This window comes from Grus americana, chromosome 27 (assembly GCF_028858705.1).
Source record: "Grus americana isolate bGruAme1 chromosome 27, bGruAme1.mat, whole genome shotgun sequence".
Lineage (NCBI taxonomy): Eukaryota > Metazoa > Chordata > Aves > Gruiformes > Gruidae > Grus > Grus americana.
In genome coordinates, this window is record NC_072878.1 from 3,246,079 (window position 1) to 3,270,202 (window position 24,124).

The 24,124-nt window shown below is 53.6% G+C and overlaps 1 protein-coding gene across 1 annotated transcript; it reads right to left on the bottom strand.

The window, feature by feature from the left end:
* Positions 1 to 19,424: 19,424 nt before the first annotated feature.
* On the bottom strand, positions 19,425 to 20,021 carry LOC129196946 (olfactory receptor 14J1-like; the record flags this gene model as incomplete). The annotated part of the gene is made up of 2 exons (XM_054804915.1): positions 19,425 to 19,445; positions 19,560 to 20,021. Coding segments are annotated over 2 exons (483 nt in total), but the record flags the coding sequence as incomplete, so codon positions are not given.
* Positions 20,022 to 24,124: the final 4,103 nt, after the last annotated feature.

The following is a 24,124-nucleotide window of genomic DNA, read 5'->3' on the forward strand; positions in this document are numbered from 1 at the left end:
GAACCCTGCCCGAAGGTCCCACAGGGCTCGGGGGACAATGTAGCAACCAGAACTCCCAGCTGCCCGCAGCCCCCAGGCTCCCATGGGCATGGCTTGGTCCCCTGGCGAGGGGGGCCACCCAGGGCCAGCTTTTCCTGGGAGCTGGTACCTCTTGGGGTTCTGGCTCTGGGATGAAAAGGGGTCCTGCATCCCAGGGGCTGGGGTGTCCTTCAGCTCTCGCAGGGCTCTTGTGAGCCAGCTGGAAATGCCTCTGCTGTAAATCAGCCCTTGACTTTGAACTAGTCTCCTCTGGGAGAACCTCTGTTCCTTCCCTCTGGAGCCTCTTGTGCTGCCAGGCTGGCAGATCACATCCTGGGCTCTGGGGTGTCATCCCTTTCTGGGGGTTAGGTGGCCACAGCCCTGATCCGGAGCCCGTCCCACGTCCCCATTTCTGCTCCAGCCCTGCCCCGGGAGCAGAGTAAGGCAGGCAGTGTGAAATGGGGGCACAGCCCCCTTGCCGAGAGACTGTGAGCTGGCTGGCCTGGAGCCTGACCCCTCTTTCCCTTGCTTTCCAGAGGTTGTGGCTATCTGGGACGCTGTGTCCGCGTACATCCTGACACAGATGAAGCTGGACAAGGTGGGTTGGCCTCTTGGTCTCTCTTTGTCCTGGACAGCCTGGGCGCTGGGGAGCGATCCCTCCCTGAGCATCGTGGCCGCACACCGAGATGGCCTCATGTACCCACAGCTGCTGCTTGGTCAACCAGGAGAAAAATCAAGTCTGGACCTAGTCTGAGGAAGTATTCAGTGCACAATGGGGCTTCACTCTTCCCTGTGGTCAGAGTGGAGAGACCAAGCAGAGAGACGGGGGATTATGCTGGGTCCATACCAAGGGTAACGGCTGGGAATCAGTCCCAGGTGTATTCCCTGGGCTGGAAATGTCTGGGATTTTCTCTGGCCAAGGGATGGGAGCAAGTATTTTGAGGAGGGGAAGAAAACAAATGGAGAACATGGGCCTGTTGCAAAGTTTTCACTTTACCCATCTCTGCAGTACTCACTCATCAGCCTTTGGTCTTTTTTCCTGGGCAGGGTGTCCTGCTCACAGGACTTGGGACCTTCGCTGTGCTCCGAGAGCAACTCCAGGGCAAAGAGGCGGCGTATGCGGTTCGAAGACCAGTCTTCCAGCCGGACATCGATGCGTTGCATCTGGAGGAGTTGGTGTTCCCTACAGTGGTTATCCCTGGTGAGAAGGCAGTGGCCACCCTCCACTTTCCCCCTCCACGTCTGGGGGAGGATGTGTGCTCTCTGCTCTTTGGCAAGGGCTGGGAGATGTCGGGAATGGCCTCCAAAGGTCGGGGGACAGCTTGAGCTCCCCCAAAACAAACCACTCCCCGAGAGCTGTTTTATAAACGACCGTTTCCCTGGCATGTTGTTACGAATCTTACACGGAAATTTGGCCTGCTGTGGCAGTGACGATGTTCCTCCTCCTCGCAGGCAATGTCAAGATCCAGCCGCTGAACTACAAGTGGCTGTCGCGAGCCACCTGCTTCCCGCAGCACGTGGTGGCGGAGTGCGTGCGAGAGACCGTACGCTTGTACTCGTTCCAACTGCAGAAGGGGCGGCGCCTCGCCTTCGCCTTCAAGGACATTGGCATTCTGTCCTGCAAAGACGACGTCCTGTGCATGCGGTTTTATTACGACTGTGTCACAGGGCTGGAGAGGAAGGCCAGCCGGATTGCGCTGCTTCGCACAGTAAGTTGCTCAGGTTTTGAGGGCTGCTTCCGTTCTTTGGGAGCTTATTGAAGGGCGAGCAAGCCAATCGCCCTCGGCCAGCCTGGACGTGGCAGGCCAGTCAAACACCTCTCCCCACGCTCGCCCCTGCTGACTTCTCCATTAGCAAAGAAAGTTTCTTCTGAGTTTCTGGGTCCTTGCCCTGCAAAAAGCCCGGCACTGTTATTGCGCAGTCTCAGCGTTTGCCGTGCAGCTTCTCCAGAGCAGAGCAAGGGCTAACGCTCATGGAGGAGGATTTGGAAGACTGGTTTGGAGAAGTGGCTTTCTTTTGGAGCGGGAGACAGGTCTGCTTCCTTTGGGAGCCAAAAGCGAACTGCCTTGGAAACCTTCTGACAGCTCCGTGTCACTTTGCAGAGGCTGTGGATGCCAGGTGCAGAGGTCTCCGGTGGAGCAACCACCGCTCGGGGGATGCAGGCTGCGCCTGCCCAAGCGTTCCCGAGGTGAGTGCCTTTCCTCTGCAGCCCTCGACCAACCAAAGTCCTGAAGCGACTGGTTTCTGGTTAAATAACGCTGATCTGGGGCTACGCGTGCGTTCTCCTGGACCGACCGGGCATCGTGATCGTGTTTCTCACGCCCAGCCTGCCGTCATTCCCATCAGAGAGAACCAGCTGCACACGGAGAGGACCTTAAGCTACATTTTCTGGTGTTGGGGGCAGATTGCCAAGAAAACCTGTGCACGGCCACCAAGGAAAAGGGATGCCGTGCCTCGCACGACAGTCAGGAGGATTAGTGCTGGGGAGCTGCAGAGGGCAGGGGTCACCCTTCTTCAAGCCTGTGTCCCCATTTGCTTTCCAGGTTTGAGTTCCTTGTGATCAGCAGATCGGTGGCCAAGGCATTCTCCACCTGGCACAAGGCGGCAGGAAAGCACAGGATCAGCAGAGGTACGGGAACAGGTCCCGCTGTCCAGGTGGGCCCTGCCCCACACTGGGTGACCGCAGCCCCGTTAAAACGCACTCCCCACGGGGCTGCTCTGAAGAGCTTCCTTCTTTCCCAGCTTCCCAGGGGTGTCCTGACAAGCTGCTGCAGAGGCGCGTGAAGCTCTCCCTGCCCGTACTGCCAAGCCAGGGGCCAGGCACCAGGCAGCCAGACATGGAGAAGAAGACTTCTGCCAGGTGAGACCCTTGTGGGAAGAGATGAAAGGGGTCCTTGCACTCATGTAGGAGAGACATCCCGTTTGGACCCTGGCTGTAGGGACTCGGGAAGGTCCCTGGCACAGGCCCCATGCTTTGTATGAGCTTCTTTGCCCCATCGCAGGCCCCATAGTGGGGAAGGTGGCGGACGTTGAGTGCTCCCCACATCACTTTGCTTGCCCTTACAACAGACCTGAGGTGCAGTCCTCTCCCATCCGTCCGATGGGGCTCAGGAAAGGCTCCCCCTTGCCATGGGAAACGGCCCCACCTCCCCCGCTTCTTCTGCCAGCCTGGGGAGCTTTGATACCCGATGAAAGTGGGAGACCAAATTGCCCCGTGCTCGTGCCGACTCCTCCTGGTGTCTCTTTGCAGCGTGCTCCCGCCATGTCCAGGCAGCTCCCCCAAGACGAAGGAGGCAGGCAGGCAGGAGCCATTTCCTCCAGCCAGGCCCACTGCTGCAATCCCGTCCTCCGAAGGCTGCAAGAGAGCGCTGCAGGTACGTGCTGTGCCTTGCTGTAACTACCGTGCCGCTGAGACTCGGCTAAAGCCTCTTTGTGCAGAGAGCCGAGCTGAAAGGATCCCTTGGCGTGCGTTTGTTGTAACTTGCCTGTCACCCCCTTCAGATCTTCTTCACAAAAAGGAAGGTGCTACACACCCTTCTCGCCTGTTATTGCCCTGGGGGTTCATAGACTCATAGAATCATTAAGGTTGGAAAAGACCTCTAAGATCATCAAGTCCAACCGTCAACCCAACACCACCATGTCCACTAAACCATGTCCCAAAGTGCCACGTCTACACGTTTTTTGAACACGTCCAGGGATGGGGACTCCACCACCTCTCTGGGCAGCCTGTTCCAATGCCTGACCACTCTTTGGGTGAAGAAATTTTTCCTAATGTCCAATCTAAACCTGCCCTGACACACCTTGAAGCCATTTCCTCTCGTCCTATCGCTAGTTACTTGGGAGAGGAGACCAACACCCACCTCACTACAACCTCCTTTGAGGTAGTTGTAGAGAGCGATCAGGTCTCCCCTCAGCCTCCTCTTCTCCAGACTAAGGTTGCCATGAAACACTTTATTCTGGCCAGGGGCTATGGAAAATGTCCAAGTCCTTCCTAGGCGCTTGGCAGTGGAGGTCTTTGGTCACTCAGCCGTGCTCGCCATGCGTTGGCGTGACTCCACGGCCCCTGACCTGGTAGGGGCAAAGCGCTGCCAACCGACCGGCTGAGGCAAGGGGCACCACCACGGGTCAGAGCCGAAGGAAGCTGCTGCAGGAGCTGAGACTAATCCTGCCTGCTGCTGCGTTTCCGTCCCCTCCAGGAGGTCTGGCAGCTGTCTGCAGAGTGGGAGCAAGTGAAGAGCCGGTGGCAAGAGCGACAACAGCAAGCGAAGGCAGAATGGGCGGCGTGGGAAGCCTGGGCTGCAGGGGAGGATCGCCAGCCACCCCAGGTACGGGCAGTGATTGACACCGCTGAGAGCAGCAGCGACCCTCTCTGTCGGGGGTCTCCAGGGGGTTGGAGCAGGACTGACACCCAGCTGCAGGGCAGGGGTTTGCCTGCTCATCCCCGTGGGGGAGAGATGGGCAGCAGGATCCGAGGGGCAAAAGCAGCCATCAGCCGTGGTGACGGGCACGTGGTGCTTAGTCTGCCGGCTCCCAGGTCCTGCTGCAGGCTCCTTTCAAGAGGTCCTCTGGGGAACGGCACCTCTGTCTGCCATCTGGTTTGCTGAGAGCATCTCCTCCTTGGCAGGCACTCGGCACTGGAGGCCCTTGGATTCCCCACCCTCCGGCCCAGCCCAGGAGAAAGGAGGTCAACGAGAGGTGGAGGAAGACGGAAAACCCTCTCCCAGCAGAGGAGATGGCAGCAGCAGCCCAGCTGAAGAGACTCCAGCCTGAGTAAGTGTGCGCTGGCTCTGGACACAGCCTGGGGCAGTTGAGCAGCCATGACCCCGCAGAGATGTCCAGGTCCCCCGTCCCTGCATCTGGGGCTTGCGTAGGACGGAGGCTGAGGGACGATGTTTCCCTGTTGTTGCAGCCACCTTTCCCCACGAGCGGTCCAGGTCCTCAACAGGCTGGAGCCGCACCAAGCGCGGAGGAACATTTTCAGGCACGTCACTGAGAACAACAGGCGGCGTCAAGAGCGGCAGAGGCAGCTCCCCTGGTAACTATCTCCAAAAAGGCACGGTGCTTCCTCCGGCTGCAGGGCCCATCCCTCCACGGAGGGCAGCCCTGGGGGGAAAGAGGGCATTTCTCTGACAGCCCTCGTGCGGCAGAAGCGGGTTTTGGAGGGTGGGTTTGGGCTGGACCTCCCTGACACCCAAGGGGCACTGCCTGGGCACCCAGAATTGGCTTTCCATGTGGGATGTAAAAGTCCTGTCTGAAGACAGAGGGATCCCTCTGATGGCTGGCTCTCCCCTTTCCAAACAGAGAGCACGTCCTTCCCTTGCAGAGTCCTGCCCCAAGACACCTTGCCCCGAGGGGGGACACCTGTATGGGACATCCAAGGTCTCAGCTCCACCTGACTCAGCCCCAGGCTGACCAGCTGCACCTGGGACCTCCTGGGCTTGGGCATCAGGGGCCTCTCCCACTGAAGTGACACCTTGAAGCTTCATCGCAAGCAGATGCCATCATGGGTGGCCTGGGCTACACCTGCAGGATTTCTCTGCCTTCTCTCTGTCCATACAATCATTTGCTTTTCTTTCTTCCTCCCTACAACTAGATGCTGGTACCGCAGCAGAGGGGAAGGTGCCGGGAGCGGTGGCTGTTAGCGAAGGCGCTTGGAGGCTTCTCAGCTGCCAAGATCCACCTCTAAAGACAAAATAAAGGGGTCTGGAGCTGTTCCCATCTGGACTGGCTGGTCTGTGCCTGGTGATGGATCCATCTAAAGGGATTGCACACACACACCCCACGTGTGATCCCAGAACTGCTCGCAGGGGCAGGAGGGAATAAAGTCCACGCACACCCCACAGCGCGAACACGTGCACATCCCAACACAGGCAGGACGATGCAGGTGGTGCTCGCGCTCTCCCTGGGAAACCAGCACAGAAAGAACCAGTGAAAGAAGCCTCCTGTTCACAGCTCTGGTCCTCGTGGGGGACCTGAACCACTCTGGTGTCTGCTGGAAGAACAAATCCAGCAGGGATCGAGCGATCCAGGAGATTTCTAGTGCACATTTCCTGGCAGGGGTGGTGGAGGAAAGAAGGAGGAGAGGTGCTCTGCTGGGCCTGGCACTGGTGAACAAGGAAGAAGTGGTTGGGGATTTGAAAGGCAGCGGCAGCCTTGGCTGCAGTGACCCTGAGGTGGTAGAGTTGAGGATGGGGAGGGGAGGGAGCAGGGCAAAAAGCCAAGAGCACAGCCCTGGCTTCCAGGAGAGCAGAGTTCCACCCTGTGAGAGACCCCACCTCTGCTCCCTCCTCTGGCCAGGCCCAGCCTTGGGAACCAGCTGGTGGCCACAAGGAGACAAAACAAGGTGGGGGAAGAGTGGGGTGGGGAGGCACGGCAAGCATCCGTTCAGAAAAATTGGCTGCTGGGCTGTCTGCGTCTTCCTCAGACAGGGAGATTCCCTGAGCCGTGGTTGACAGCTCCGAGCGATAAGGGTGTAAATCAACTTTTGCGAGAAACTCCCTCAGCGCTAAAAACTGTAATGCTGCCTTTTTGAGGTCCTCCTTGAGTAAGTTCACGGGCAGACCTGTTAACACGTGCTGTTACCTTACTCAAAGTTGGAGGATTTTTGCAGGGAAGCACCCAACAAATGAAAACACGTCGGGGCTCTGGGCAAGTGTCTCGTAAAGAACTGTTTCACTAAGCCTTAAAATTGGGGGTGCCCCAACACCAAATCGATGGGGTACCCTATGCTCAATTAGCAGCGATAGTCCAGCAGAAAAGCAAGGAAAGAGCGGGAAAGGAGGGGCTGCTTAAGCCGCAGGAACAGTGTCCTTACAGTCCCCTGAGACAGGAACTGAGAAAAATGGATGGACAACATCAGGAGCAGGGAAAGGTGTGGCAGGGACCATAGAGGAGCCAGCAGGGTCCCTAAACCAAGACCGGCTCTCCTTAAAGAATAGCAACCTTTTAATCTCCCTTAAGGCCCTGAAAGCAGAGTCCCTCGACTTTATCGTGGATACGGGAGCACAAATGTTCCCCCAAAAGTACTGTAGAAGCAGGGGGATTCAATAGCGCAGTTTAGGTAACTTTGGGCTCAGCAATACCCACTTAGGGAGCTTTGGGGCTTAAAGTGAGTAATTCAGCATGGTTTTTTTGTGATCAGACATAACCATTTAGGGAGATTTTGGGCTCACATGCAGCTATTTTGGGAGATTTTTGGAGCCCAGGGAGCTTTTGGGCTGAGAAACAGCCACTTAGGGAGCTGTGGGGCCGAGAAACTGCCACTTGAAGCCATTTTGCATTCTGAAGCACTGATTTAGGCAGCTCCTGGGCTCAGAAACAGCAATTTGGTGAGCTTTTGGGCTTCAGGAAACCCATTCAGAGAGCTTTGGGGTCAGAAACACTCAGTTTGGGAGGTGCTGGCATCCTGATCTTCTTTTTAGGGAGCTCTGGGGCTCCGAAACACAACATCAGGCACTTTGTTGCTCAGAAGCATAAATTTAAGGAGCTTCTAGCAATTTTTTTGTGATCAGAAATAACCATTTAGGGAGCCTTTGGTCTCAGAGGCACCCATTTAGGGTGATTTTGGGCTCTGAAACACCCATTTAGGGAGCTTTTTCACTCAGACACACCCACTTGGGGAGCTTTTAGTGTGAAAAACATCCACTTCAGAAATGTCTGGGCTGAAAAACAGCCACTAAGGGAGCTTTTGGGGTCTAAACCAGTGATCTAGGGAGGTTTTGGGGTCTAAACCACTGATGTATGAGGAGACAGTGGGGTAGCCCTGTATGTTAGGGAGTGCTTTGACTATGTAGAGCTTGACGATGGTGGTGATAGGGTTGAGTGTGTCTGGGTAAGAATCGGGGGGGAGGCCACCAAGGTAGGTGTCACGGTGGGAGTCTGATATAGATCACCTAAGTAAGACACACTTACTTAGGGGCCTTGTTGCTCAGAAGCATAAATTTAGGGAGCTTTTGAGGTCAAAACCAGAAATTTAGCAATTTTTTGTGAAGAGACTTAACCATTTAGGGAGCTTTTGGTCTCAGACACACCCATTTAGGGTGATTTTGGGCTTAGAAACATCCACTTAGGAATCTTCTGGGCTGATAAACAGCCACTTAGGGAGCTTTTGGTTTCTAAACCACTGATTAAGGAAGCTTTTGGGGTCTGGAAAACACAGTTTGGGAGCTTTCAGGATCTAAAACACTGATTTAGTAAGCTTTTGGTCTTCAAAACCATGATTTAGGGTAAGAATTGGGGGGAGGCCACCAAGGCAGGTATCACAGTGGGAGTCTGTTATAGACCACCCAAGCACGATGAAGAGTTGGCTGACATATTCTGTAAGCTGCTGGGAGAAGTCTCACGCTCGCTAGCCCTTGTTCTCGTGGGGGACTTCAACTCAGCAGATGTCTGCTGGAAATACAGCACAGCAGAGAGGAAACAGTCTCTCCTCCTCACCCCCCGGGGGAAGGCGAGGCCTGAGGAAGGCCCTGGGTGCTGGGCTCAGCACGGGCGGTGTGACCGGGGGCAGAGCCCTGTCTCCTGCCAGGTGCCGGCCCGGCCGACGCCAGCGGCTCCCGTCACGCAGCTCCTGCCGCCCAGGGCTGTGGCTGGAGCGCAGGCAGACCCGCATTTTGGGAAAGACTTGCCAAGGCAGAGCAAATCCAGGGCAGCTCCCTCCTGTCCCCTCCCCTCCTGTCATGTCCTCTGCCTCCCCTCTGCCTCCCCTCCCTCCCTGAGCGGGCCCAGCCCCCAGGAGCGGACCGAGGGAGGGCAGAGCTGAGAGAACAGCTCCAGGTGAAATGGCCCTTCCTGAAGGCCGTGTCTGCACCGGCGCAGCATCCCGGCTGGCTGAGGAGTAGCTGCGGTCAGGGGGTGAGATGCCATGGCCGGCGGGCTGGGTTGGGTGAGCGCAGCAGGACGAGGCCTGTGCCCCGACAGGGCCCTTCCCAGGGCGGCCTGACTCCTCTGGAAAGGGCCTGGACAGAAGCTTCTGGTGTTGGACTTTCTTGCTCTGAAGGTGCCCGAACTAAACCCCCAGAAAGCTACGGGATCATGACAGGCAGCTCTTCCTGCCCAAAATCACCCCCCTCCATCAGCGGGACCCAGCCCCGGGGTCTGTGGCAGCACGGGGGGGCAGCAGGCGCAGGGCAGCTCCATGAGGAGAGGCCCGGGCTGCCCCGGAGCCTTGCGGCTCACAAACACCCATGTAGGGATTTTTTGGGCTCACAAACAGCAAATTAGGGAGGTTTAGGGATTCAAAGAAGACATTCATGGAGCTGTGGGATCAGACACAGCTTTGTAGGGAGATTTTGGGTTCACACACACCTATTTAGGGAGATTTGGGCCCAGACAGTACCACATAGGGAGCCGTTAGGCTGAGAAACAGAAACATAGGAACGTTTTGGGCTGAAAAACAGCCACTTAGGGAGCTTGTGGCGTCTAACCCACTGATAGAGGGAGCTTTTGGGGTCTGAACAACTGATTTGTGGAGCTTTTGGGCTGAGAAACAGCCACTTAGGCAGTTTGGGGCTGAGAAACTGCCACATAAGGAGCTTTGGGGCCGAGAATCTGCCACTTCAAGTGATTTTGCAGTCAGAAACAGTGTTTTAGGTAGCAAATGGGCTCAGAAATGGGAATTTAGTTAGCCTTTGGGCTTCAGAGGACCCCTTCATGGAGTTGTGGGATCAGAAACACCCATGTAGAGATTTTTTGGGTCAGAAACAGAAATTTAGTGAGCTATTGGGCTCACACACACCCATTTTAGTCTGAGAAACAGCCACTTAGGGAACTTCTGGGCTGAGAAAGAGCCACTAATGGGAGCTTTTGGGGTCTAAACCACTGATTTAGGGAGCTTCTGGGGTCTAAACAATTGCTTTATGGAGCTTTTGGGCTGAGAAACGGCCACTTAGGGAGCTTTTGGTTTCTAAACCACTGATTTAGGAAGCTTTTTGTGTCTGGAAGACACAGTTTGGGAGCTTTTGGGATCCAAAACACCGATTTAGAGAGCTTTGGGGCTCAGAAAGAGCAATTTAGTGAGCTTTTGGGCTTCAAAAGCATAATTTAGGGAGCTGTGGGCTCAGAAACAGCAATTCGGCGAGATTAGGACTAAACCCACTTCTTTAGGGACCTTTTTTTCTGAGAAACACCCATTTAGGGTTTTTTTTTTGGCTCAGAAACAGCAATTTAGGGAGGTTATGGGGTTCAAAGAAGCCATTCATTGAACTTTAGCACTCAGAAACACCCATTGAGAGATTTTTCGGGGTCAGGAACAGCCACTTAGGGAACTTTTGGGCTGAGAAACAGCCACTTAGGGAGCTTTTGGGCTGAGAAACTGACACTTCAAGCATTCTGAAGCACTGATTTAGGCAGCTCCTGGGCTCAGAAACAGCAATTTCGTGAGGTTTTGGGCTTCAGAAAACCCGTTCAGGGAGCTTTGGGGTCAGAAGCACTCAGTTTGGCAGCTTTTGGGATCCAAACCCACAGTTTAGGTAGCTTTGGGCTGAGGAATACCCACTTAGGGAGCTTTGGGGCTGAAATCCAAGAATTTAGGAATTTTTGGGGGCTCAGACACACCCATTTTGGGAGGTTTTGGTCTCAGATGTCACCGAAATCCGGGAATAAACCTCGTAACACCAATGTAGTGTTAAAAGGCAGGCATTCTTTATTGCAGCGCTGGATGCACGGGGGATAGCTCCACCCAACGTGCATGCCAGGTGATCACCAACACACAGGTTATATAGAATCAAAATATACATATTCATTATATTTCCAAGAAAAGGCAGTCCTATGATAATCATTTCTGGGAAATCATTTCCATATTCTCCTCCCCGTCACGCATGCTCACTGATTTGAGTCGGTGGTCCTCAAGGGTCTCTGGTGGTCGTCAGTGGTCTTGCACCTGTGTCCGCTGGATGACCTCCTTCATGCAGACATGCGCAGTACCCTTGTTGTAGGTGCATCTACCCATAGCAACTTACTTCATAAGATTAATATTCCCGGGCCTATTGTCCGGTTGGGTAGGGACTGTACAAGGAACATAGCAGCATTGTATCTTGCCATGGTCAGTTAGCTTCATTACCTATTACCTTGGTTACAAACTAATTTTCCCAATCTGAGTCTATAGCTACCTTATAACTTTAAGTTACAAATACAATCAAATTATCCTAACTTTTATATAATCAACTTTTGATTGCTTTGTCAAAATATATGTGACACAGACACACCCATTTTGGGAGGTTTTGCACTCAGAAAGACACATGTAAGGCGATTTTGAGCTCAGAAAAACCCAAGTGAGGAGCTCTTGGGCTCCGAAAAACCAGTATGAGGAACTTTTGGGAGTCACAGCAGCAATTGAAGGATCTGTGGGGCTGAAAGCCAGGAATTAAGGGAGCTTTGGGCTCTAAAAACAGGTATTTTGGCAGCTTTGCGTCTCAGAAACAGGGATTTATGTAGCTCTTGGGCTGAGCAACACTCACTTAGGGAGCTTTTGGGCCTCCAAAACACTTATTTAGGGAGCTTTGGGGCTCTGAAACAGTGTTTTGGTAGCTTTCGAGATCCAAAACTTTGATTTGGGTTGTGTTGCAGCTCAGACACATCCATTTAAGGAGTTTTGGTGGTCAAAACCACTTATATGGGGAGCTCTGGGTCTCAGAAACACTAACATAGGGCGCTTGGTTGCTCAGAAGCATAAATTTAGGGAGCTTTTGGGCTCAAAATCAGTATTTTAGCAAGGTTTATGTTGTGATCAGAAATAACCATTTAGGTAGCCTTTGGTCTCGGACACACCCATTTAGAGTGATTTTGGGCTCTGAAACACCCATTTAGGGAGCTTTTGGTCTCAGACACACCCACTTGGGGAGCTTTTAGTGTGAGAAACATCCACTTCAGAAACTTCTGGGCTGAAAAACTGCCACTTAGGGAGCTTTTGGGGTCTAAACCAGTGATTTAGGGAGGCTTTGGGGCCTAACCACTGATTTATGGGGAGACAGTGGGGTAGCCCTGTATGTTAGGGAGTGCTTTGACTATGTAGATCTTGACAATGATGGTGATAGGGTTGAGTGTGTCTGGGTAAGAATCGGGGGGGAGGCCACCAAGGCAGGTGTCACGGTGGGATCCTGTCTGTTATAGGCACATTCTGGGCTCTGCCTTTCAGGACTGGAACTGGTGGTGACAGCCCTGTCCTGTCCCCCTCCAGAGGCAGGAGGAGATGATCATCCCTGGATGACCCCCCCCCCTACCCCCTGGGAGCCCTGGGCCATTTCCCTCTAATGATCAATAAACCCCTTCAGCAAAGCTATGCTCTGGGGGGGCTGTGTGTCCCTGTCCATGTCCCCTCTCCTCTGCCAGTGCCCCGGGTCACTCACTACCGCCATGAGCAGAGCGGCTGAGGGAGCCCGGATGCATGGGGTGTCTCTGTAAAGGAGATCCCCTTCCCACCCACCACGTGGCCCCCGATCAGGGCAGATTAGGGCAAACAGGAGTGTCCCCCCAGGAGGCTGGGAGAGGCAAGGGGCAGACGGTGCCAGCCCTTGGGGCACGTGGTGCTTTGGAGGCACAGCAGGAAACAGGTTCTTACCAGGGCTCCAGTGAGCACCATCCCCCACATTGCACAATGGGGTGTCGGGGCAGGAGAGGAGCACGGAGAGGCAGCCCGGAGCCCCGGGTCCTCTGCCCCGCTCTGGGAGGGGTGGTGGTTCCCTGCCCCATGGACTCAGCCCTCCTGGCTTCACAGGGGATTTCAGAGCCCCACGCTGGGCCCATGTGCCTTCCTGGACCCCCAGCCCCACACCCTTGTTGGGGGCACCCCCCATCACAGACCAGGAAGGCAGGTCATGGGCTCCAGACACTGGATGGACCTCTCCCTGTGCCTCACCATGTGTGGCCCAGCTTTGTGGGACTTTGTGTTCATTATCTCTCGGCTGTGGTTTTGTCTCTCCAGGCAGGCACTGAATTACCAACTTTTACATTAGGAATTGTTCCCTCACCCTGCAATTTTGTCACATTTTTCCCTGCATGTGATGATCTGAAAGGGTCTTTTCCAACCTCAATGATTCTCTATGATTTCATGTCTTCAGCAGGGTCGCCTGCGGGGGAATATTTCCCAGGGGGCTGGGGGGACCTGAGAGTCTCCAGGGCAGCGGATCGCAAGTGGGGCTGATGGGCAGCATCATCCTGTGGCTCATCCCTGGGCTGTGGGGTTGGGGCAGGAGCTGTCAGCTGGGAAACCAAAAAAGGGTTTCCCTTTTTTTGGAAGAAAAAAAGAAAAAAGGGAAGCCAGAACCCAAAATTTACCAAGACACAGGCGTGACAGAGCAAACATGGAGCCAAGGAGAAGAACCCAGCCTCGCTGCTCACAGTAATTGGTGGGCCATGGAGAAAGCACAGGCACCACTTCCAGGAAGGTCAGCCTGGACTCTGCAAGAGTGTGATCCAGGGGGACCCTGGCCTTGGAGGGATGCGGGAATCGATAGACCTGTGTGAACCCCTGAGCGATGTGCAGGGGAAGGGGGAGCAGGAGGAATAAAGATGGGGATTGACAGAATCATAGAATCATCGCATACCAGGTTGGAAGGGACCTCAGGGATTCTCTGGTGCAACCTTTCCTTGCAAAAGCTCTGTCTAGACAAGATGTGCCAGCACCCCATCCAGGGTTCCTTTTGTTCCTGAAGCCATGAGAGCCCTCCACATGCTTCTGATCCACAGAGATTCCAACAAGCGATCCTTGACCTCACTCACCTTGTGAGTCAGTTAGAAGCAGCTGCTTCACAGTTCCAAGGTTATGGTGCTAAGCTTTCTATCTCTGCTGTAGGAGTGTCCAGTTTGGGGATCTTTTGGAATAAAGAAGAAATAGGTGGAGTTCTGGAGTCTGTGTCTCTGGAACTGTTCAGACAGCTTCCATTGGAAGAAGTCTTTTTGCACTGAAGCCCACTAGCATTTTGACTAACATCTGGCAGGCTTTGCTGACGCAACAGTTAAAAAAAAATAATGACACCTTCAAGTAATTACAAAAGGAAAAAAAATAATGCCAGACGAGCCACATTTTTATTATACCTTCTTTCTTTTCTGTCAGGTTTCTGCAGGCAAAAAATGGTGCAGATGGTGTCTCTTCACATGAGCTGCCTCAATCTTCATGCCTTCCTTTAGTATGCTTAGGTTATTAGCCTGCCTGTAAACTAATACGAAATTTAGTGTTGCAGCTCTTTTTTTTGTCATAATGTTGAAACACAGTGCCACGGGATGTCCTGTACAGGACAAGCACCAGTACAGATATCAGTGCAAGTCGGAGGAAGTCACCCCACCTGGCCTGAAAGTCGGGCAAGAGTTGTGATGCATTTTCCTGGGCTTTTCTCATATGCCAAAGCACGAGCTAAAAAGGTGGGGTCTTCCTGCATTTACTCATGTTGTGTGAGCACAGCTCAGGCGGGTACCATGGATAAACTCTTCCTCAGTGCAAACCAACGTTCAACAGAGTCCACCGTTCAGAACTCTTTCTGCAAACACACTTGTCCCTTTAGAAGAGTTACCCGATTTCCTTAGTTCTTCACGGCGATAGCTGGGCATGAGCCTGACAGCACACGTGCCCGTCTGAAAGGCACAAGAGCAGCCAGCTTGGGAAGAAGTGAAGAGGTGATGGAAAAGACCTATGGGGGCTTTCAAACGCCTCCTCACCCCCACACCCCTTTATTCTAGCATCGTCTGACAACACTTGCAATATTACTTTATTTCTACATCTACCGAAAGTAGTAACGGAAGATGAAGGTTTACATTCAAGACTGCGTGTAATTACAACATGACAACTCCCAGACGGTCAAAGTTCTGGGATGACATCATACACAAACTGTAATTTTGGAAAAATACTGTCAATAGGCAACACCAACTTCTTTTAGAGCCTGATCCAGTTAATTCCCACTTGCAAAGTGCAGCAATTGACAACCGTTTTGGACAAGTGTATCTACAGGCAGTACATGGACATCTCCTGGCTTCACATCGGACTGTCCACTTCATGAAACACAGCTCCTTCGTGAGTGCGTTTACTATGAGCTGCAGAACTGTTACTTCACATAGGGTATATGGTGTATGACTGTAGTACACACACACTTTTGGTTCCAGATGGACTTCCTTTGACAAAGTGTCAAAATAGTCTGTTTTTAAAGCTCATCTTCTCTCTGTTGCTCTCTATAGAAAGAGCTGAGAGCTAATACCAGAGGGAAGCACAACTCACTGTGCGAAGCTACTTCCATGAGAATAAAAAAAATGAAACCCTACAAGCCTAGAGGAAAATACAGGCTTACCTCTGCCTGTGAATGACCGTATAGCGTACGTGAAATCAATGTTAATGCTTCCTGCATTTTTGGCTTTCTTAAAGACAATGCCAAGAACCCACATTGTCACATAGCCTCTCCTAGCCGTTCCACAGCACGGCTGTTTACTTCCAAGTGTAACGAGGTCTTGATCTAATTTGCCTTGCCTTGTTCATAGGCATTGTCAACTTCCCCGTCACAAGTAAAAATATTCATAATTAGTATTTCCCTTCTTATGATATCATTTCCGTAACAAATACAGACGGAAAGCCTATGTTTAATAACTTTGCATTACATCTAAATCAAAACAGCAACTTCCTACATCTTTTCCCTATTGCATTGTACAACCTGCGCTTGAGAAAGTTTGCACAAAACAAGAATGGCTTTTAGAGCTTGCTAGCATTCGCGATCTTTCCAGTGCACAGAAGGCCACCATCTGCCTTTCGCTGCCCCATTCTCCCGACAGAGGTGATAACGAGTGACAACAAGGACAATGTCCATTGGATCTATCGGATATTGCTAATATCCAATTCTTTTAGTCAACACTAGATATGTTTCAGTTGCCTGCATGTATTACTGAAAATTGGATCTCCCAACTTCAAAGTTGAGGAAAATGGCACTTGGAGAGTTTTACTGAAAGAGTGATTATGTCCAAAAGAATCTGTCCCCCTTTTGGAATTTAAGAGAAATGAATGAAAATCTTATTTCTCTCTCAAGTGTAGCAGACTGCCAGGCATATACCAAGAAGGGCTGTTAAGAGAGAAAGGAGCACACATGGCATGCTACCAATTCATCCATCAGCCTTCTGTTGAAATGAGAAGTCCGTTGCAGTTTAATGTTTTGCCAAGTCTTGCTACGATTTGTCCACCACAGTGCACAGCTCCAACATATTTCTGTTCTGAGAGATCCTAATTTTATACAAGAAGTTAACTGAGGTGGATTTGTTCTGGGTTTTGTCACTTATTCGTAGCTTTACAAGGCTGCAAGCCATTTCTCTGGCATGCGCTGAGAGACAACGGGTAAGTTTACACAATTCCAGTTCAGGGAGTTGCCTTCAGCCATCAGGGCAGTGTAGGAGCATTCACTGTGAATGCATTTCTCCAACTCATGAGGTCAGCTTGTGTCATGGTTTTACCCCAACCAGCAACTGAGCACCACACAGCCGCTTGCTCACTCCCCCACAGCGGGATGGGGGAGAGAGTCGGAAGAGTCAAAGTGAGAAAACCCGTGAGCTGAGATAAAGACAGTTCAATAAGTAAAGCAAAAGCCGTGTGCACAAGCAAAGCAAGACAAGGAATTCATTCCTCACTTCCCATGGGCAGGCAGGTGTTCAGCCATCTCCGGGAAAGCAGGGCTCCATCATGCGTAACGGTGACTTGGGAAGACAAACGCCATCACTCCAAATGCCATCACCCCCCTGTCCTTCCTCTTCCCCAAGCCCTTTATAAGCTGAGCATGACATCATATGGTATGGAATGTCTCTTAGGTCAGTTGGGGTCAGCTGTCCCGGCTGTGTCCCCTCCCAACTCCTTGTGCACCCCCAGCCATCCATTGGAGGGGCGGTGTGGGGAGCAGAAAAGGCCTTGACACTGTGTAAGCCCTGCTCAGCAAGAACAAAAACATCTCTGTGTAACAAAAACATCTCTATGTTATCAACACTGTTTCCAGCACAAATCCCAAACATAGCCCCAGACTGGCTGCTGGGAAGACAATTAACTCTGTCTCAGCTGAAACCAGGACAGCTCATGATCCAGCCTCTGGTCCACAGCAGCAGCCAGACCGACCCTGACCGAGTGGAGATTTTCCAGCAGTGGCCAGAAGGGTGGTCGGGGCCTGGAGCACGTTATGTCCAAGGAGAGGCTGAGAGAGCTGCCCTGTTTTGAGAAAGCCCTCAGAGCCAAACACTGGAGCCAGGGCCCGGGGGAGATGGTGGGATCTCAGCCAGTGGAGATATTCCAAATTTGTTGAGACAAGGCCCTGAGCACCTGATCTATCAGGAGCTGTCTGAGGAGGGGTTTGGACTAGAGCCCAATGAAATGATTGTCCTTTTTCAAATAGTCTTTCTGTGTGCTAGCCTTTCTGCAACACTGGCAGCTCCCACCCAGCTGAAATCACTTTGGGAGACGATGGTTCCCCTTTTGTACCCAGAAGAACCATAGTGTGAGGACATCCCCCGAGGCTCACATGTGCAGCCAGCACAGCGTGAGGCACTCATCCCCAGGGAAGCATTCCTGGGCTGCTGCTCAGAACCTGCTGTGGGCTGAGGACCATCACAGCTCATCGCCAAGGGCAGCCTGTCCAGGATCTCCTGGGACTGTGCAGGCAGGCCATGGTGACCAGCTCCAGCAGAGACACCCACGGCAGGTCCCTGCATGGGCTCAGAGCAGGGCACATGGAGACACCCAGCAGCCAGCGCAGAGGCACTGTGGCAATGCCTATAGGCTGACAGTGGTCTGAAGAGCATGGGGCAAGAAGAGGAGACCTCCTCAGCTGGGCTGGCCAAGCCCTACTGCCCAACATGGCCCCCCAGCCCTGCAGTGCAGGCACTAGATAGAGCAGGGTGCGTTCTTGGGGTGGGGAAACGTCTCCAGCAGCACAGTCCCTGTGGCAGCCCTCCATGCCTCCACCTGCAGCAGCCCTCCATTTGGCAGCCCCCCACCAGTACCTGCCCCTGCACAACCTCGGTCGTGTTCCATGCAGGTGTCAGCAGTCAGCCGTGCGGTGGGATCTGCAGGGTGTGGGACAGAAGAGAGACGGCACCGGGCTGGCCGTGCCCCAGGACAGGCACTGAGCCCAGCAGGAGGATGGAGCTGGCCCCACAACAAAGGTCCCTCCCCAGGGCTGGGTGTATGGCCAGCGAGGGAAATGGACGATGCGTGGGGCGGTTTCTCCCAGTTGCCCTGGGGCAGCTTCCCCAGCGTGTCCAGGGAACATGGCACAGAGCAGCTCCTCTCTCCTGCACCTGTGATGACTTGCTTCCTTCTTGAGGAGATCAGGCTCTGCTCCACAGGCCCACTGGAGCGGGTCCTCCCCCTGGACGGTCACACAGCTCCGATAACGTCAGGCTGTTCCTGTCCTGGGCACTTTCCAGTCCAGCCCATCTCCTCGCCAGCTGTCCCCCACCTTCCCTGCCCTCTGCCCAGCACAGCCCAGCAGAGCAGCCCAGTCTGGGCTGGCAGTCTGGGCTGCTGCAGAGCTCTGGGCACTCAGCCCACAGCCCCAGCCCCTCGGAAGGGCACAGCAGCTGCTGGGAGGCAGGGGGGGGCTCAGCCTCCCCATCGGCCCCAGGCCTGCAGCTGGCCCCAAGTGCCAGCGCAGGCCACTCCCTCTCGGCCTCTCCTGCATTGACGCTGCAGGGGATCCCCAGCCCTGACCGCCTTTGCCCCACTCTGCCTCCCCGCCAGCCCTGCTCCCCAGGACACCAGCAGAGTCCTGGCCCTGTGGCTCCTCAGGCACCTCCTGCATCTCTCCACTCTCCTGCCCTGTGCCTGCTGCATCTTCACGGACTCCCACAGCACTGCAGAGTCTTTCTTTGCGGGTACCTGGAGTGAGTGCTCTGCCCCGGGGGGACTTCATCTCAGGGTCTTTCACCTTCTGAGTCTCCATTCACTTCCCACCCAGGAGTACCTGCAGCGTCCCCATCCTCTCCTGACCACACCAGATTCCTTTCCACATGGACAGAAATCTGCCATCAGCCCCGTCATACCTGTGACAGCCTGAGGAAGGTGACTGGGAGCTCGTGCACCATTTCCAATGCCCCTGGACACCAAGACGAGAGCCTTCAGCTAAGTGCTTGGTGTCTAACAATGATACCATGAGATTATTTCCCCAAAGAGAAGGAGAAAACCAGGCGGAAGAGACTTGGAAAGTCCAATTCCTCTGGCTTGTTCTTAGCCACAACTGTATCAAGGAGAGCCCAGGCTGCAGGCACCTCCCTCAGGAGATCCCCTTTTATTGCAGAGAGGCTATTAGGAAGGCAAAAGGAGACACATGGTTCTTCAAGGATCAGACACAACAGGACAGAGCCTCAAGAGAAGTCCTATGAACCCAAGCAATTACCTCTAACAATGATTATCAGAGAAAAAAAAAAAAAAACAAAAAACAAAAAACAAACAGAGTACTGGCCTAAAATATGTTCTGGATACTCTGCAGAGAAGGGGAGACAAATTACTGTTGGTGGTGCAAGGTCCATTGACTTAGTTTCCTGAGGGTATCCTTGAGCTCCTGGTTCCTGATGCTGTAGATGAGGGGGTTCACTGCTGGAGGCACCACCGAGTACAGAACTGCCACCACCAGGTCCAGGGATGGGGAGGAGATGGAGGGGGGCTTTAGGTGAGAAAATATGACAGTGCTGACAAACAGGGAGACGACAGCAAGGTGAGGGAGGCACATGGAAAAGGCTTTGTGCCGTCCCTGCTCAGAGGGGATCCTCAGCACTGCCCTGAAGATCTCCACATAGGACAGCACAATGAAAACAAAACAACCAAATATTAAAAAACAGCTTAATATAAGAAGCCCAACTTCCCTGAGGTAGGTGTCTGAGCAGGAGAGCTTGAGGATCTGGGGGATTTCACAGAAGAACTGGTCCAGGGCATTGCCTTGGCAGAGTGGTATAGAAAATGTATTGGCCGTGTGCAGCACAGCATAGAGAAACCCACTGCCCCAGGCAGCTGCTGCCATGTGGACACAAGCTCTGCTGCCCAGGAGGGTCCCGTAGTGCAGGGGTTGGCAGATGGCAACATAGCGGTCATAGGACATGACAGTGAGAAGTGCGTACTCAGCTCCAAGCAGGAAGACAATCAGAAAGACCTGTGCAGCACATCCTGTGTAGGAGATGGTCCTTACGTCCAATAGGGAATTGGCCATGGCTTTGGGCACGGTGGTGGAGATGGAGCCCAGGTCAAGGATGGATAGGTTGAGGAGGAAGAAGTACATGGGGGTGTGGAGGTGGTGGTCGCAGGCTATGGCAGTGATGATGAGGCCATTGGCCAGGAGAGCAGCCAGGTAGATGCCCAGGAAGAGCCACAAGTGCAAGAGCTGCAGCTCCCGTGTGTCTGCGAATGCCAGGAGGAGGAACTCGGTGATGGAGCTGCCGTTGGACATTTGTGGTTCCTTGGCATGGGGGCTGGTTGAAAACATGAAAGGACAGGGAAAATTAGGACATCTTCCTCTGAGCAAAGCCACTCCATTTTTCATAGAAACACCCCCAATTGAAATGCCTTTCCCTTATCTGTTTTGTGCTGGCTGAGTGTGTTGTGAGGAGCTGAGGAGTCAGCTGTGCTCAGCTGCAGTGGGTACATGGAGCTGGTTTGTGACACCTCCAATGTTGACAACCGATGTCAGATGTAATCCGCCTTTAATGGAAAAATTAAATCTCTGCACTCATGAGTCAGAAGAGTGCAGGCTGCCAAAGACAGGCTTAGCATTTCCTTAGAAGAATTTTGTCTGTGGTTTTTATTTTCCACCATCACATCTGGGGAGAGCTCTTTTGAGGGGTAGAAATACTCATTTTAGGATGGAAAAATGGGAAGAGGACAGCAATGGGAATGTGATAGGACAGGCGAAAAGGCTCAGCTCTTTGTAGCTTAGTGCAGAGTCACGAGAGCTGCAGTGTCCATTAGACTGTCACCCAGCTGCCCTGCACTTTTGCTTCTGCTGCCTTGAAGATGATGACAAACAGAAATTACTTTTAAATATTCCCCCAAAACTAGACTGTGATGAGAGATGGGGAGTCCTGGTTCAAAGAGCAGATCTGCAAATGGTTCCTTTTTCCCATCCCAGAGGTGGAGTTGTGATTGAGAGAGAAGGACACAGCCCCTGTCAGAGGGAAGCAAAGGCCTCTGAGAGGAGAGAACTGACCTCCAAGGGAAAGCTCAGCACTCCCTGGGATCCTACAGCACAGCCGTGCTCTTCTGGGGCAGCTCCCAAGCCCAGCAGCACAGGCAAAGCAGACAGTCCGATGTCCTGAAGATGGGATGTCCTAAAGGCAGAGTCAGCTCATGGCTCAGCAGACAGCGCCCAGCAGACATCTAGAGTGAGGGACCACAAGAGAGCAGCCTGAAGGCAGCCTAGCCCAGGGCTTGGCTGCAGTTTCCTCCCACTCCCTGCCCATGTCTCTGCTGCCTGGAGCTGTCCCTGCCAGGAGCTGGTGCTCTGCCCACACCTCTCCTCCCTGTCCCTGCTCACAGAGCCCATCCCACCTTCTGTGTGCTCAGCTCTGCCCTGCAGACACCTCCTGGCACCATGGCACTGCCCAATGGGAACCTCTGTGTTGGCAGGTCTTAAGGAGAAGAGCAGATCAACCCTGAAGACACCTCAAAGATGATGTTGATGCTTTCCGTAGGCAGAGGAAAGGGTGAAGTGACTTTATCAGGTGCCTTGAAAACTCTGTTCATCACTCACTGTAATGCTGTAGGAGTCTCGGTCTCCTGTGCAAAGCTGACAGCTCCATCACTGTTTCCTCTGACCATCACAGCAGGGAATTGAAAGCACCAACTCTGGGAAGCACCTTTCTTTCCATGTAGCCCCTGCCTTTATTTGCTTATGAAAAAGTGCCCTGGGAAATGTCCCAGGGGTGATCTGGAGCTGTGAGTAGCCTGGAAACACACAGCACCCTCTCAAGAGCAGAAGGACCCTGCCCTGCCCTTCCAGGGGGCCGGACCTTCCACCCACAGCTTCTCCCTGCAGTGCCCTGGGCAGCTCCCCAGGCAGGCTGAGGGCTGACCCTGGCAGGCGGCAGAGTCCCTGCCCCGGCACACAGCCCCTGGGCTGCAGGGACCCTGCTCTGAAGGACACAACTGGGCACCCCTGCCTGCACACCTGCATTCACAGCCACTCAAACTTGCCTCTGCACAGGGAGTCCACCTGGCAGATCCCAGCAGCTGTGGGCTCTGCCAGCTTGAGGAGATGCCTCCAGGAACCGCATTGGCATTGCCCTGCACCCAGAGACTTACTGTGTCAAGGGCTCTGAAGATTTCTCCTTCCCTGAGCTCTCAGGAAGCCTCCCATTTCCAACTGCCTTTAAGCTCTCTCTGCCTCACTGTTCTCCCCTCGGTGCCTGCAGGCAGAGCCCTCAGCCCTGCTGTGCTCTGCAGAGGAGCTGCTCCTGGCCAGAGATGTCTCGCTGCAGCACAGCCCACTTGCCATGAGCTCCCTTTGTCCCAGGAGACCAGCAGCAGAGGCCCAGCCCAAGGCGGCATGGTAATGACCCCTCTGGTGGGTTTGGGGATGAGTCCATGAAGCTCAGGCCCTGAGAGGAAGCTGATGAAACCTCTCCAGAAGTCACAGTCCGATGCAAACTCCACAGTTTCTTGGAGCATTAATGGGTCCCCCTGAGGGCCATCCCTGACAAAGCAACTCTGGGGCTGGTTAGAGCAGGCAAGTGGAGGCAGGGATGACAGGTAGGCAAAGGCAATGGCAAGGTGGCTCTGATGCTGAGTAATCCTGGGTGTGTTTCATCGAGCCAAAGGGCCAAGCTGTGACCCCCAACCCTTGGGAGGGGAGACCCTGTCCCTCACACGTGTCTCAGGGCTCTTCCTGGGCCAGTGTGATGTGGGGATGTGCAATGCCTAGAGCAGGACTACCACACACTCTTTCTCAGGCTCACAGGTTGTGACAAGGGGGCGATGAAGTCCTGGTGCTCTAATGAGAAGATGTGTCCTCACAGGCATCCCCTGCAGAGAGAACAGCCACAGCCCAGCAGACCAAGACCTTGGCTGTGTTGGGGGCTTTTAGCCTTGCCACTGCCCCAGATGTCTCCACCACAGCATGTCCTACGGTGTCCCACACCTGCACCTCTTTCCCTGCAGGCTCTTGACACCCAGCCTGCTCTCCAACTTGGGTCTCACCTGAGCGTCTTCCTACCCTTACTGATATCTCTCCATCCTCACAGACTCTTCATTGAAAGGCAAAGCTCTGGCTAATCCAGACTCTTGCTGGGTGGCCTCTTGTACCATAGAACTGCGCTTGTAGGGACATTTCTTTCTCCTCGTGTCCAATCTCAACCTCCCAACATGCACTTGGTGGCATCTCATGATGTTTCCCAGTTTTCAGAAAAGCTCCACCATCTCTGAAACCACCTTTCAAGCAGTCTCAGGCTACTCCTAGACTGCCCTGAGCCTCTCCACCACTGGGCAAAGGGGCCAAAGAAGCCCAGGTCTCTCAGCCCCTCCACACAGCCCATCTGCTTAAGGCCCCAAACTCCACCTGGCCACATCTCCTCTGGCCACTCTCCAGCTCCTCCCAGCTCCAGCAAAAGAGGGAGCCGAGAACTGGGACAAAGCCATGTGTGGGGGTCCCTACCAGTGCGGTGTCAAGGGCCAGAAGAACTGCCCTGCTCTGGGGGACCATGCTCATCCTAATGCAGGCCCATATGCAACTGGCCTTCTTCACAGTGAGCAGAAACCCATGGCTCGGATGGTGTCCCTTGCAGTTGCCAGGCCCTTCTCCTCAGAGTCCCTCCTCAGCACAGCAGGTCCCAGCTGGCCCTGATGTACATGTTGGTTCTTCTCCCTGAGGCCAGACTGGCCAATTCTCCTTGTCAACGTCACGAGGTTTCTTTTGGCCAAATCCCCGAGTTTCTCCAGGTCCCTCTGGACTGAAGCTCCATTTGGTCAGCGGTTACTGTTTGTGTGCGGGTGGCTCACCCTGATGGTGGTGGAGTCTCACAAGAGAACAGCATGAGGAGTTGCAGGGCTCTACAGACCGAGGTAGGAATTGCCATGAAGAGAGTCTGCAAAACACCAAAGGAGGGTACAAAGCAAGCCAAACCAGGGTCAGCGGAGAAAGGAGAAATGAGGGTGGGGCTGTTTGACGCATGGTGATAT